General features: G+C 35.3%; 1 protein-coding gene across 5 annotated transcripts; it reads left to right on the forward strand.

Annotated features, from left to right (window-relative positions):
* Positions 1-393: 393 nt before the first annotated feature.
* LOC131625157 (uncharacterized) lies at positions 394-11,723 on the forward strand. Of its 5 annotated transcripts, none has more exons than XM_058896056.1 (13): positions 394-590; positions 670-765; positions 2,071-2,154; positions 4,560-4,634; positions 4,799-4,879; positions 5,866-6,005; positions 6,649-6,888; positions 7,342-7,516; positions 8,394-8,477; positions 9,606-9,771; positions 9,875-10,080; positions 10,243-10,455; positions 10,533-11,718. In XM_058896056.1, the coding sequence occupies exons 1-12, from the start codon at positions 462-464 to the stop codon at positions 10,444-10,446; spliced, it is 1,680 nt and encodes a 559-aa protein (XP_058752039.1). In that variant the 5' UTR covers positions 394-461; the 3' UTR covers positions 10,447-10,455; positions 10,533-11,718. The 5 variants fall into 5 exon arrangements, with proteins under 5 accessions (XP_058752039.1, XP_058752038.1, XP_058752037.1 ...); XM_058896055.1 differs by having other exon boundaries at positions 10,544-11,716; XM_058896054.1 differs by having other exon boundaries at positions 10,243-11,718.
* Positions 11,724-14,053: the final 2,330 nt, after the last annotated feature.

Raw genomic sequence — 14,053 nt, forward strand, 5'->3', positions numbered from 1 at the left:
TTAACTCTTGGACACACATCCGAAATTAAAATAAAAAGGTAAGAGATTAAGATTGAAACTTGATTAAATCCTATTGTTATGAAAAAATCGTCCGTCTTTCTACTAAGCAACCTGATTTTCAACTAGACTAGACTACAATACAATTCGATTAAGTTAATCATTAAGCCATCCTGATTTAGCTAACACCGATTAAATCGATCGATTCATTTAAATTATAAGTTGTTGGTCACAAAATTTAACATAAGAGTCATATTAACATATAAAAATTTGAAAATATTTAAAAAAAATAAAAACTTTTATATTAAAAAAACTTTAAAAAATAAATCAATACACAACTTATATAAACAAAATTTTCAAAATTTGATTTTTTTTCATAATTTTCCTTACCATAAACCCAAGAGGAAATATATTCCCAAACAAACCAAGCACAACGAAAACGCTAAACCAACGCTACGGCGGCAATGACTGAAGAGCGTAGGTATTCATGCGAAACCGCCGCCGATACTCTGTCATGGATCAACGACATCATCAGCTTCCTCAATCCTTACTTCTCCATCTTCATCAACGCTCACGTCGTCCATTTCTTCAAGGTTCCTAAATCTTCTTAACTCAAAATTTTCTCTGTTTTTTGAATTACATTTTGAAGGAATTTTTACGATTAACGTTCAGGATCGACTATGGGAGAATGTTAATGCAGAATGGATCGATTGCCTGCGAAGAGAATCGGTTCAGAATCTTCTATTAATACCTTCTGGAGTAGTTCAGGTTGTTTTACTTTAGTGCCTTCTTTTATATTCTCCGATTTTCAATGCAGAATATTTTGAAGCACTGACGCCGAAAACACGACACACACGTTGACATTGATAATAATTTTAAAAAAATAATAAATTAAACGTAATTAGAAGTGTCGGTATCGATTTCAGATACCTGATACACCTTTTTTCAGAGGTGTCAGGTACTAGTCCTTCATATATAGGATGAAAAGTAAACAGTTATCAGGCTCGGTCGAAATAGGTTTTGAATACATGTGTCTAAGTTACAAATACATTCTCCTATGTGTCTTTCGTTAGTTAGTTTGGTCCTCAAATATGTCTTTCTATAGTTAGCTTGGAATCAATTGTGTCTTCGGTTAGTCAATTTGGTCCATAATATCTCTAACAAAATGCAACACATTTAGGGGTGTTTTTGTAGTTTTGTTACACTCAAAGACTACAATGACAATGCCTGGAGACATTTGGTGACCAAAATGACTGTTCGAAATATGAATAACTTAATGGGATTTACTGCCATTGGTTGCCATCTTCCTTTTTCATGGTCCTGTATAGAACATTACGGCGAAAGTTGATGTGGGTTAAGGCTTGGTTGTTGTTGTTGTTGATTGCCTTGTTGCTTTTTCTAGGTTGTGAAGAGCTAGCCAGCTAGGGTTGGTTATTATTGTCAACTTAATCAGCCATTGTACCACAGTAGCTGAAAAAATTATGCATTGAGTTCTGATAATATTGACTGTCTCATAGAATTTGGTAGGGAAAACTAAGGATCTGTTGTTTCTGTTTATACTTTAGATGTTTACTTTTAATTACTAAATTGTGTCCCCTTGTTTCCTATCTGTTTCCTTTTTTCATAGATGCGTACATGCTACGCTGAAAAAAAAGTTGTTTACAGTGTTTTATGTACAGATCTTTGAAGACATTGAAAACAAGGTGGTGGTTTTGTAATTAGATGTTAAAACAAGAACTGAAAATTGAGAATTTTAAGCTGAAGTTCTTTACTTTTATGCTTGATATTTGGCTAGGGATTTTAAGATCAAGTTTTTTACCTTTATGCTTTGTTATAGGCAAAATAATTTATTTGGTTTCTATGCCTTCCATCAATGGCTGTTTTTAGAAGATTCGTAGAATAATATGCAGTTTATTTGGAGGTTTTTTTGTATTGAAGTAATCAAAATTGTATGTTGTCCTTTGTTTTCTGTTTCCTGCTTTGATTCGGACTTCCAAGGATACCTTATTTATGATTATGTTATGCTTTATTAATAGTATAGAAGATTCCCTTTACCAAAAAACTTGGTGGCAGGATCAATGGCCAGCTTCTCTGAAGGATTTCATCCTAAAATTGAGGTCTATGGTATTTTGTCAAGAACAAGCAGATATAAACATGGTATGTAACATTTACCAAATTGATCTTCATCCTTGTGAAATCCGGGCAAGATCTCGCTGATTGAAATTAATATAAAGAAATTTGGAAGTACTTGACTAATAATAATTTCTGTTGAACAAGTGATTTAACATTCTGTTTGGTCTCGGTCAATAATAACCAGATGGCAGTAATGCCTACTTTCCATTTATCATGAGCTCTACTTTTACTGAAAAATAATATCCAAATGATCCCAAATAGACTAGTTTAATCTGAATTAGAGTTTGACCTACCTAACTCATCCCTAAAAAACCGGCTTTGTAAAGTGAGGGATGTCACTCTATATAAATTCTTATTAAACTCTATCTTTAAACAATGTGAAATTTGGTATTTTCCGAATAAACCCCTAACGCCTAACACTGTTAGACTTGGTGTGCATATATAAATGGCGGGTGACTTGAATTGATAGATTATGATATCATGTTAAATTTAGGTTGAGTCTAATTCAACCTTACAAAACTGCCTTGTACGGTGAGGATTGTCCCCACTGTCCGATGTGAGACTCTTAACACACCCCTCACACTCAGCACAGGACTAAACAACTGGAGCGTGAAAATAAATGAAAGTGGGTGGTCCGATAGCGGAAACCATAATAGGTGATTCACTGGATCTTAAACGAGGCGTTGAACCCCTACTCTTCATCTTTCCCTTTCTCTTTTTTCTCTTTCAAAGCATTTTCTATGCTCTGAATCTTTAGCATCAGACTTTCATTGGAATTGTCCACCCCCTCGTTCAGCTTTACAAGGAGACTTTCGGACAAACTCGCATAAAGAGTTGTATGCAGACTTTCGGACAAACTTGCATGAAGAGTTGCATGCAAACTTTCAGACAAACTCGCATGAAGAGTTGCATGCAGATTTTCAGCTAAAGCAATAGCATATAAGACGTTGGCATGAACAGGAGCGTTGGGATGAACAGGAGCGTTGGGTGCTAACCCCAACCTAAGGGTTCTGATCCGGGGTCCGAAGGAAAATGCGATGGCCTTGTTGATTCAAGAAGCCAATGGGCTTTTCGTTGACATTAACTTGGACAATCCCACTGCTACGCTCTTGTTGAACAGGCTCTTGTTGAACAGGAGCGTTGGGATGAACAAGAGCGTTGGGAGCACGACCAATGCCACGAATAGCAGTGAGATTGTCCAAGTTAACGTCAACGAAAAGCCCATTGGCTTCTTTAATCAACAAGGCCATCCCATTATCCTTCGGACCCCGGATCAAAACCCTTAGGTTGGGGTTAGCACCCAACGCTCCTGTTCATGCCAACGCTTCCGCTGGAACTTAGATGCCAACGCTCCTGTTCACGCTGCTCCCAACGCCTTAGATGCTATTGCTTTAGCTGAAAGTATGCATGCAATTCTTCATGCGAGTTTGTGTGAAAGTCTGCATGCAACTTTTTATGCTAGTTTGTTCGAAAGTCTGCATGCAACTCTTCATGCAAGTTTGTCCGAAAGTCTCCTTGTAAAGCTGAACGAGGGGTGGACAATTCCAATGAAAGCCTGATGTTAAAGGTTCAGAGCATAGAAAATGCTTTGAAAGAGAGAGAAAAAAGAGAAAGGGGAAGATGAAGAGTAGGGGTTCAGGGCCTCGTTTAAGATTCAGTGGGCCACCTATTATGGTTTCCGCTATCGGGCCACCCACCATTTATTTCCATGCTCCAGTTGTCTAGTCATGAGTGTGAGGGGGTGTGTTAAGAGTCCCACATCGGACAGTGGGGGCAATCCTCACCCTACAAGCCTAGCGTGGGCCTGGGTCAAATGCCTACATTGCAGTCCTTAACCCGACTCTGATACCATGTTAAATATGTTTGAATTTCAACCCCAAAAGCTAGCTCAAGAAGTGAGGTTGCTCTCACTTATGTATACACCCAAAAGTCCGGGAACCTAAACAATGTGAAACTTCAAACAAACACAAATAGCAACTTCAACACCCACCCTCACGCCTAGCATGGGTCTGGTTTTATAGGGTTGAGTTAGGTCCAACCACATTTCTTAACATGGTATCAGAGCCTCGTTTAAGATCCGGTACCACCTACTATCAGGTTTCCGCTATCGGACCACCCGCCATTTATTTCCACGCTCCAGTTGTCTAGTCCTGGACGTGAGAGGGTGTTAAGTCCCACATCGGACAATGTATGGCATGAACATGTGCTTATAAGTGAGGGCAATCCTCACCCTACAAACCGGTTTTGTAGGGATATGTTAGGCCTAACCACATTTCTTAACAATGTCATATATTGTCTGATGTGACTCTTAACATCTATGAAGAATTTTTTGAACTTAATAATAAGTAAGGCAAAATACATTTTTCTGGAACTTTTGTTTGAGAGGTTTTGGATTGAGCAGTCTTGATAAATTTGTTTTGTACTTGCAGGCTTTACCTGGTCTGCAGATGACTTCACTTAACAGAGTTCTTGCCCAGGGCATGAATGCGAAGAAAAGACATGAAGTGAGTCCATGATTATCATATTTTTATAGTTGCGTTCTTTTTACATTACAAGATGTTGTCTTGGACCTATGGTTTTAGACAAGCAAATTTAAGATTCATTTTCTTTTGAATCTAGAAGTTTATTGGCCTTTAATGTCTCACATACAAAAATTCCACGCGTACAGGTAGAAGCTCTTTCTGCTGTTGTAAGTACAGTTGCAGAGAGTGTAAGGGCTCATGCCATTCTTGATGTTGGTGCTGGTCAGGTAGAGCTTCATTTTCTTTTGATTACTGTTCTGTTAGTTAAGTTACCGAAGCCGGGGTATTCTTGGCACGTTGAGGGGACATTGCATGGTCAAAAGTTCTTCATTTGAATCTTAGGGTGGAATCGTAGTTTCTTTATAGGACAAACAAGAATAAACTTATAAGTCAAGACAATGGATGTCTGTTTATTTGGTTACAGTAAGAATATATGAAGGGATAGTTAATAGTAATAGTTAGATAAAACGGTTTAAATAGTAGAAGCAAGATAGAAGAGTGGCATTTGGTAATTTAGGTGTGAGAACTGAGCAAAGGCTTTTCTCTTCCTTTCATGGAATAAATGGTTCATTTCTTTCGATTGTTGCTTTCAGTTTCCCTTTCCGCTTCACAATTAGAAGATGTTACATTGGTTCATGAAGGAGGGAATTTCTGCTTCAAACAAAAGGTTTCCCTTGTCATACACAAATCTGAGTTATCTAAAGGACTCCCTCATTCTGACTTCACCTATTTATCTAACTAATCCACTCTGATTAATTGACTATTAGTTCTAGTTATCCTTAGCTGCTTTTAACCTGTTTTCTCCTGACATTACCTCAGTGTCCAAAATGGAAGTCTGAATATTGGTTGGAAGCGATCATAAGTTATACCTTTCTTTAGTGATTTATTTTTTTTTTTTACATATGCATTTAGTGCTTTGTTATTTGGATTATAATTAGATCCTTCTGTCAAGAATGAAAGTCTGAATATTGTTTGAGCAACTAGCTTAATTTCTAGTGATATCTTTTTGTGACATTCTTGCATGTGAATTTACTGCTCTGTTTTTGCATTGCATCCCTCAATATCAGAGATGAAATATGTATATTGGTTCATCATTGAATAGATTTTTCCTTCATTAGTGATAGTCTCGTCGTCAGACTTTACTACGTTTTCTTATTGAAAAAAGTAATATTTTTAGTTATGTATTGAGTATCATATTGTGGTATATTTTTAGGGTTATCTTGCACAAGTACTTGCCTTTCAATATCAGCATCCTGTCATTGCCATTGATGCATGTTCTCACCATGGGATGGTCACTGATGCACGGGCAGAGCGGATTAAGAAGCACTACAAATCACAGATGGTAAAGTCTAGGTATGAAATCCCTTTTCATATAGGGAGGGCCAACTATAGGGTGGTCACTGCAATGTAACCTTGTATAGGGAGTACCTATTATATTCTTAAGGACATTTGAAATGACTAACATATATATGATTCGGCAAGAACAGATGGTAAAATCTGGTAACGTTTCTTCTATCTTGACCTTAATTACTGTAATGTAACCTTGTATAGGGAGGAGGGCCTACTATCTTATTAAGGATATTTGAAATGACTAATGGGTAAAGCAAGAAGTGAGCCTTTTGGGGGTTGGGTAGCTCAGTTTGTTTGACCTAAGGGTTAAGAGAGTTAAAGGTTTGGTGCTAGTGAAGGAAAAAAAAAAACTAATATAATGGTTAATATACTGACATTTGCCTATCCAAAAGAAAAATAAGCAAACCTTTTGGATGTTAGGAATTCCACGAATAAATTTAAAATTATCACACCATGCCTTTATTATTTGAAATGAAAACAACTAACGCGAGGACTCTAGTATGGATACTAGTGTATATGTTTGGACGAGTAATTGCAATTTGAATATGCTTTGGTAATTGTTCAAAGTTGACTATATTGTTATTTTGACCCCCTCAGTTTTTCTTGTAATTAGAATTCATTTGTCTGTTCATTTATTTTGCTCTAGATCAGGTATGCAGAGTTTGAATATACCAAAGACAATCACATGTCGTGTGTTGTCCATTGAATCTTTGAAAGCCTTGGTTGAAACTTCTTTGCCTGGAGATGACCTTGAGCAATCTATGTTAAAGGAAGAAAATCAAGAACATAAAGGGAAATCACATTGTCCCAGTGACGCAAACAACAGACATCCCACTGTTCTTGCTGGGCTTCATGCATGCGGTGATCTTTCAGTGATTATGCTGAAGTGAGATTCAAAATACAGTGTAGCTTCTTTTTCTCTACCATGTATTTGTTCTCATATTAGTTGTTTCTAATTTCTCTACCATGCTTAAGTAACATCAGAAGAATGGTTAACAAACTCTAAACTACTGCTAAACACTCATAAGTCATAACATCTATCAACCACTTCAATCATACAAATTTTTTGGAAACTTATAAATTGTGAACCGAGTTGAGGTAATTTTAATTACTTGAAATTGTGTATTTTTGCACCCGAGTTATTACATTGTTCCTTACATCAAAGCGACGTCCTTCCCTTGCATCTAATGCACTATTAACTTTATTATTTATTTTGTTTGTCTACATATAACATGTTAACCCGCCTGTTTTATAGCAATGCCATTTTCTGTGTATGTTTCCTTATTATGTATTGTCTGCATTCGACAGACTTGTAATTGTTCCAATCCTTTCTCTATAGGACTTTCTTAGACTGCAGAGATGTTAAAGCTGTTGTTAGTATTGGTTGCTGTTACAATCTACTATCTGAAGAAAGCAGTACGGATGGTGAATCTCAATGTGGATTTCCAATGAGTCATGCTGTGAGATCCACTGGCTTATCACTTGGAAAAAGTGCACGTGATCTTGCTTGCCAGGTACATGATCTTGTCGATCCTTCTCTTTCCACTCTATTTTCAAGCATGGTATAAGGAGAAAAAAATATTTGCAAGAAAACAACAAAACCGTTACTTATTATTGACATAATCCCACTAGGGGTATTATAGATTGTTAAATATGCTTGGATCTCATCCCTAAAAGTTACTTATTATTGACATAATCCCATTAGGGGTATTATAGATTGTTAAATATGCTTGGATCTCATCCCTATAGATTGTTAAATATGCTTGGATCTCATCCCTAAAAGCTAACAATTGGGGAATCTAAGTAATGTGGAACTTCAATCAAACTTCAACACCCACCCTCATGCCTAGCGTGAGACCCGAGTTAAATGTCCAAATTGCAGTTCTTAACCCGACTCTGATGTCATGTTAAATATGCTTAGATCTCATTCCCAAAAGCTAGCTCAAAGGGTGAGGTTACCCTCACATATTTATACATTCAACAATCCGGAAATCTAAGCAATGTGGGACTTCAAACAAACTCGAATAACACAACTGTCAACTGTCAACTTAGATTAATTTAATATCAGCTCTGTAACTTTTCATGTCCATCCAAATGGTAGTCTCTAGGTGTTGGAGCCATATCCAAATGTGTCCTTGCATACTACCCATAGTCCACCATTAATTTTGCATTCTGCTGCTCTCACACAACTTAGGATTAGGATGAGGAGTACCAAAATACACTAGCTCATTTAGAACAAGAGACATTTTCTAGACAAACAGAAATTGCCGGTCCTGACTTCCGTGCAATATTTTTTGTTTTAAGTTAATTTCTTAGTTCTTACTGTTTAAGTTTTAATGTTAAAGTCAAGTGAGAGAAATTTACTGCACTATTTTCATTTTGTCTTGTTAGAGTGCAGAGAGATGGAGGAGCCTTGATATGCATGCTGGCATTCACAACTTTGAGTTACACACTTTTCGCGCCGCATTTCAAATGGTACTGAATTATAACTTAGTTTTGTTGCATGCTAATTTTAACTTCCTTTATGTCAACGATCATACTCATTTGAAGGATGTTTTGCATGTGCTTAGACAAGAAAAATTGTATGCTAATTTGGCAAGAGATATAATATTATCTGATAGATAAATCTAAAATGCGCATCAAACATTATATAAGTTAAGATCTTATAAGGCTCTTATCCTATCATATTCTTATCCAACTCTTTAATTCTACTTATCTTTTTATCCTATTCTATATCAAACAAGCCCTTAGGGTAGATGACATGACGGGATTATTGGAGTTTGCAATTCTATTATATATCTACCCTCCATTAAGTTACTTATATTAAAAAATGTTTCATTTATGAGAAATTTAAACATAGGCTCCATTTTAAAATTAAGCTATAAGTTAGCAGATAGCTGAAAAGATAAGTTATAGCTGAAAAAGCTAGTCAATTGAAATTAGTGTTTGGTAAATTTAACTGTTATGAATATAAAATGACATAAAAGTACTCAATTATTTAATTTTAAATACATTTATTTCATATGTACAGCTTTTTTTTAAATGATTTTTTTTCCATTCATGTCCTTCCTTTATTTAGTTTTACACTCATCTCTTCCCTTTCCTTCTTGGTCAAATTAATGATCGTATCCCGAAATTTTCATGCAAGTCATCATTTGTTACCACTTTGATGGAAGTAGCAAACCACTTTGTGGATGGTAGTTCACTTTATACTAATGTATTTAATGCAAAACTTGGTCCCCGTAATTGGTCTTTAAAGAACGTAGAATATCCAGACATGAATGTTTAGAGTTGGAGAAGTTTGTTGGCCAAGAGATGATGAAAGGGTGGGACAGTTACTTTTATTTTGCAAAGAATATATTTGCAATGTTTCTGATCTCAATTATTGCTCTGAGTTCAAAATCTGTTGTGTCATCTTTTCCCCAAATTTGCTTTTGAATATTTTCTCTTTGAAGTTTTTCTTTTGAATAATATAAAGACAAACATGCTACTCTTTTCCTAGTGAGCTTTATAAAAGACTCATTCCCCCCCCCCCCCCCCCCCCCCCCCAGTTTACATCTTCTCTGCTCTTAATTTATATACGCACATTTTTTGCTCATGAAGGTTCTTTCGAAATATTATCCAAAAGTTGCGATGAGTACTCCTTCAATTGGGCGTAAAGGAAAGGCTCTGCGTAGGCAAAACCAAAGGAGATATACAAAGTCGGAGCTGCATCTCAAAGGACGTGCTTGTCATACGAGACAAAATTTCCCTGCTGAATCAAAAACTGGTACATTGGAAATCTCTTTTCCTGTTTCGCTTCTTCCCAACACCTAAAAACTGGTAACCTGGAACAAAATAACTATGGCATAATCTTTGTCAACGTGTTGCAGAAGGGACTTTTGGCTCTGCATCAGAAACTCAAACGTTACCTGGTGAAATTTCTTCCAATGAAAGTGCTGGATGTGAAGGGACACAAATTGCTAACAGGTTCGAGAATTTTGAGAAATTTTGCCAGTCTGGATTGTCTCATCTTGGAATCGAACATTCAGATGATATAAACCTGCAAAGCATATGGATGGAAGCAGAACCGTTTGCTGTATGTCAATTTCTTTTATTATTTTGAATTATTATCACAATAATGCTCATGGGTCCTATTTCTAATTTTCTACTGTCTAGGACTTTATTTTACTGTAAATTGTTTTTCTTTTTGCTTATTTATGGTTTCTTTTGTACTTATTAATTTAGCGATTTTGTACAGGACCTTATAGGACCATATTGGTCTCTCAGAGCTGCTTTAGGGCCTCTTTTGGAAACTCTTATTCTGCTCGATAGGTTATTGTTTCTTCAAGAGCAAGGTAGTGTATTGGAAGCCTACCTGTTACCAATATTTGACCCAAATATATCTCCCAGAAATGTGGCTATAATTGCAAAGAAGATTGACAAAGATTTAAGATCCTCCTGATGCTTAAAGGTAACTCATATGTCAGCATGCATCATCTATGTGTATCATCAAATCTCGCAAACAATGTAAAGTACCAATATTCTCAGTATTCTCTTAGGTGAAGAAGGTAGATTCGCATGGAACAAGCTGCCTATGCTGCTGCCATGATTCAATACCCCACTTTCTTGTGAGTTCTGTTGATTCTCAAGATCATCTCGGGTGAAGGTCAGATTCATAGGGACAGGGAAGCCACCGCAATGGTGCTGTCATCATTTAATCCCACTACTTTCCTCTCGTTGGAAAAAAGGTGTTACTCAACTCAGGTTCCAGTTGGGGTCTCGCATAATAAGATAATACTTTGTAATATTTATTCATATGCAGTTCTAGAATAGCTAGCTGAGCACTTAATTGAAATGATGCAAGCTTGTAGAGTATTTAAGCCATTATTTGAAAATAGATATAAAAACCACTCTCTTGCTTACAAGTGAATCAAAAGGAACAAACATAGTTCTATACTATTAGACAGCCCTATATCATATACATATCTAGACTGTGATTTGCATCTGAGCTGGATGATTATTGAATTTTATCTGGAGGAATTTGATGTGTTTGGATGTGGAGTGGCTAGAACACGAGGAAAGCTGCAGTAACATATTGTGAACATATGCTCAAAAGTTAACGTTTTATGTTTAACTTGAGAGTCCGTGTTTCGACTGAACCAGCCTACTCTAGAGCCTCTTAAGATTGATTGTTGGTGCGTAATGTGGATGACTAGTAAACACGGATAAGAACACAACAGAAATCATGAGTTACTGGACAAGAATATTATTGCATTCTAATTTTGTCCACTTGAGCGACTACTCTGAGATATGCTCACTGCATCTCTTGGCCATTTCTCCAGTCTTCAACCACTGTCCTCTCTTTTCTCTTCGTACAGTCCAAATCATTCTCCTTTGATGTAGCTTTGATCATGGTGATGCGTCAAGCTCTCGCGAATAGCGGTACCACTGTTCAACCAATTGTTTCACTCAATTGGGATTAAGCCCGGAAGGGTTTGGGTTGCCAAGAATCGATGTTTCTCCTGTCCTCACACTTGTTGTTTCCTTTTAACGACGTTTGGATCTTAACATGTTTATTGTATTTTTGATCCACTGTCACTTCAATATGAAGTCAAGTCTCTCTAACACCATTTTAAGGAAAACAATTATCATGGGTATATATTAAAAAAGGATGAGCAAAAGAACAATGTTTGAAGAGCTATGGATCAAGACTTAAGAAATGTTATGAAGATTAGCTTTAGATAATTGATCTTCAATTAATAAGTACAAGTTGCAATTCGAGCCTTGATATACACAGTGTGCTAAAAAATTACTTAACATATTCATACATGTGCATCACTACTTTAAAAATACATTGCCATTGCTTTCAAACATGTTTTACAAGTATCTTTTCAAAAATGGTACAATGTTAACCAGTTACATCCTTTTTGGGTAATCGGTTACATAAACGTAAAAATAGTTTTTCAAAAAATTATTTCAAACATTCTATTTTTGGTAAATTGTGGAATTTAAAACTGACGTAACAACACATTAAAACCGCCATATTCGCACCGGTTTGTAAAATTGCACTGGTTTGAAAAAGTATCAGATGTAATCAGTTACACATTCAAAAAATTCAAATTTTTGCATAAATGATGATTTTAACGAATTTCAAAATGCATCTACCAACAATGACATTGTTTCATGATTACATGCTGATTCTAATAGGTATTATGCTCATATAAATACCATATATTTCAGATTTCAAATCTTCACCTATTTCAATACAATTCAAACACATTTTTCATCTCATTTTTCAAATACAAGTGCATTAATTCTTAAACTTCCATTGAAACTTGCTGCATACAGTTTTCATAACAGTTAAGAAAGTTTCAGTAACATATTCATTGAGCACTTGTATAACTTACTTTAGAATTGTTTACTTGAAAGAGAAGATCAATTATTGCAATTGATAAAAGTCTTACAACTTCAAACATCTTATAAAATCCAAATTTTTGTATATACCTTGTTGTCCAGGATTGTTGGAAACAAGATAGTGGAAAAGAAAAGATTATTTTCTTTTTCTACTTGTTTGGTTTGTATACTTTGCTGTCCAGGATTGTTGAAAGCAAGAGAGTTGAATTGGAGAGCATTGTTCTCATTTAAATTTGGTTGATCATAAGATGTTGTTGACTTAATGATTGGTTAGAAGCCTGTGTCTAAAAGTCTATTTTAGGATTGTACCAAGTTCTAACATTATTGAAACCTCTTACATGTTATAAGGAGACTAGACGTACTCTCGGACTGTGAGGGGAGCCAGTATAATTTGTCGGTGTTCTTTATCTTGCCGCACTTTATCGCTTTCATCACATTTCATAAACCAAAAAAATAAAGTATCAACCTTCCATAAAACCATAAATTTTTTAAAGGTACCTAATTCACCCCCCTCGTAGATGCACTCAATACTTACATTCAGCTGCTCATTATTTTTGGTTCGAGGTTTTTTTTCTTCCTTCCGATTTCATATTTGTCATTACTCTATTGAGGCTTTGGGGCCGACTTTGGACCAGGGCAATCAGGCCCACATCCCAGGGTCTTATAAAATCGGGAAAAGAGTTCAAAGAATTATAATAAAGTATAAGTAATATACAGTGTTTGTTAAGTATTTAACCCTTCCCACGCGATAGCCTAGTGGTCAAGTCATTGTTGTTTGAACAAAAGTTTCCCAGTTTAATTCTTGTTGAGCTACTTTTTTATTTTATAATTTTACAAAATTTTAGTGAATTAATTTTTCTTAAATAACACACACCATGATACCATGATAACATAAGCATAAGGAAATGATACAATTTTTTCTCATTTCATATCTCACTTTTTTGATATAATTTTTTGAAATTTATAATGGACCATCAATATTCATAATGGGCTCTCAAGTTTTTGTTCTTGATCTTGACGGTTATATTTTCATTTTATAATTTTACAAAATTTAATGCATTGATTTCATTTTATATCTCCAACTACATATAATCTTTTTAATATCGATAATGAGCCATCAAATCAAACTTGACTCTTGATGATTATTTATTATAATTTTAAATTTTATTTTAATTGTTTGTATAAATTTAATATTATTTAATTTAATATTTAAAAATTTACTAAGAGTATCAATACATTGTGTAACTTGTTCAACAAGTTATTCTTTTTTAAGTTAGTTGGAGTTCGTTAAAGAGTTAGTTATTTGGGTTAGTGTTAGTTAACTAATTTTTTCATCTCAACTTATTTATAAGCTTGTAGAGTGTATCATTTTCGCTAATGAGAAATTTCATTTTTTCACTCATTCAATGCTTTTTCTAGTTTGTTCATGAAGATAGTAAGTTGCGTCTGGCTCTTCTTTGTGCTTCTACAATGTCGAGAAATAGCAACAATATAATACAAACAGTAAAGATGAAAATTCTTCTTCATATTCAGATGTTGCAGTGGATCTAATATTACATTGATCCATCGGAGAATCCAACAATAGTGTGTTACACCTTAATTGGAAGAAGACAACAATTACCATTGATGGAAAAAACGGGTGTAGCATGTTCTTG

The sequence above is a fragment of the Vicia villosa genome, unplaced genomic scaffold (genome assembly GCF_029867415.1).
Source record: "Vicia villosa cultivar HV-30 ecotype Madison, WI unplaced genomic scaffold, Vvil1.0 ctg.000189F_1_1, whole genome shotgun sequence".
Taxonomy (NCBI): Eukaryota; Viridiplantae; Streptophyta; class Magnoliopsida; order Fabales; family Fabaceae; genus Vicia; species Vicia villosa.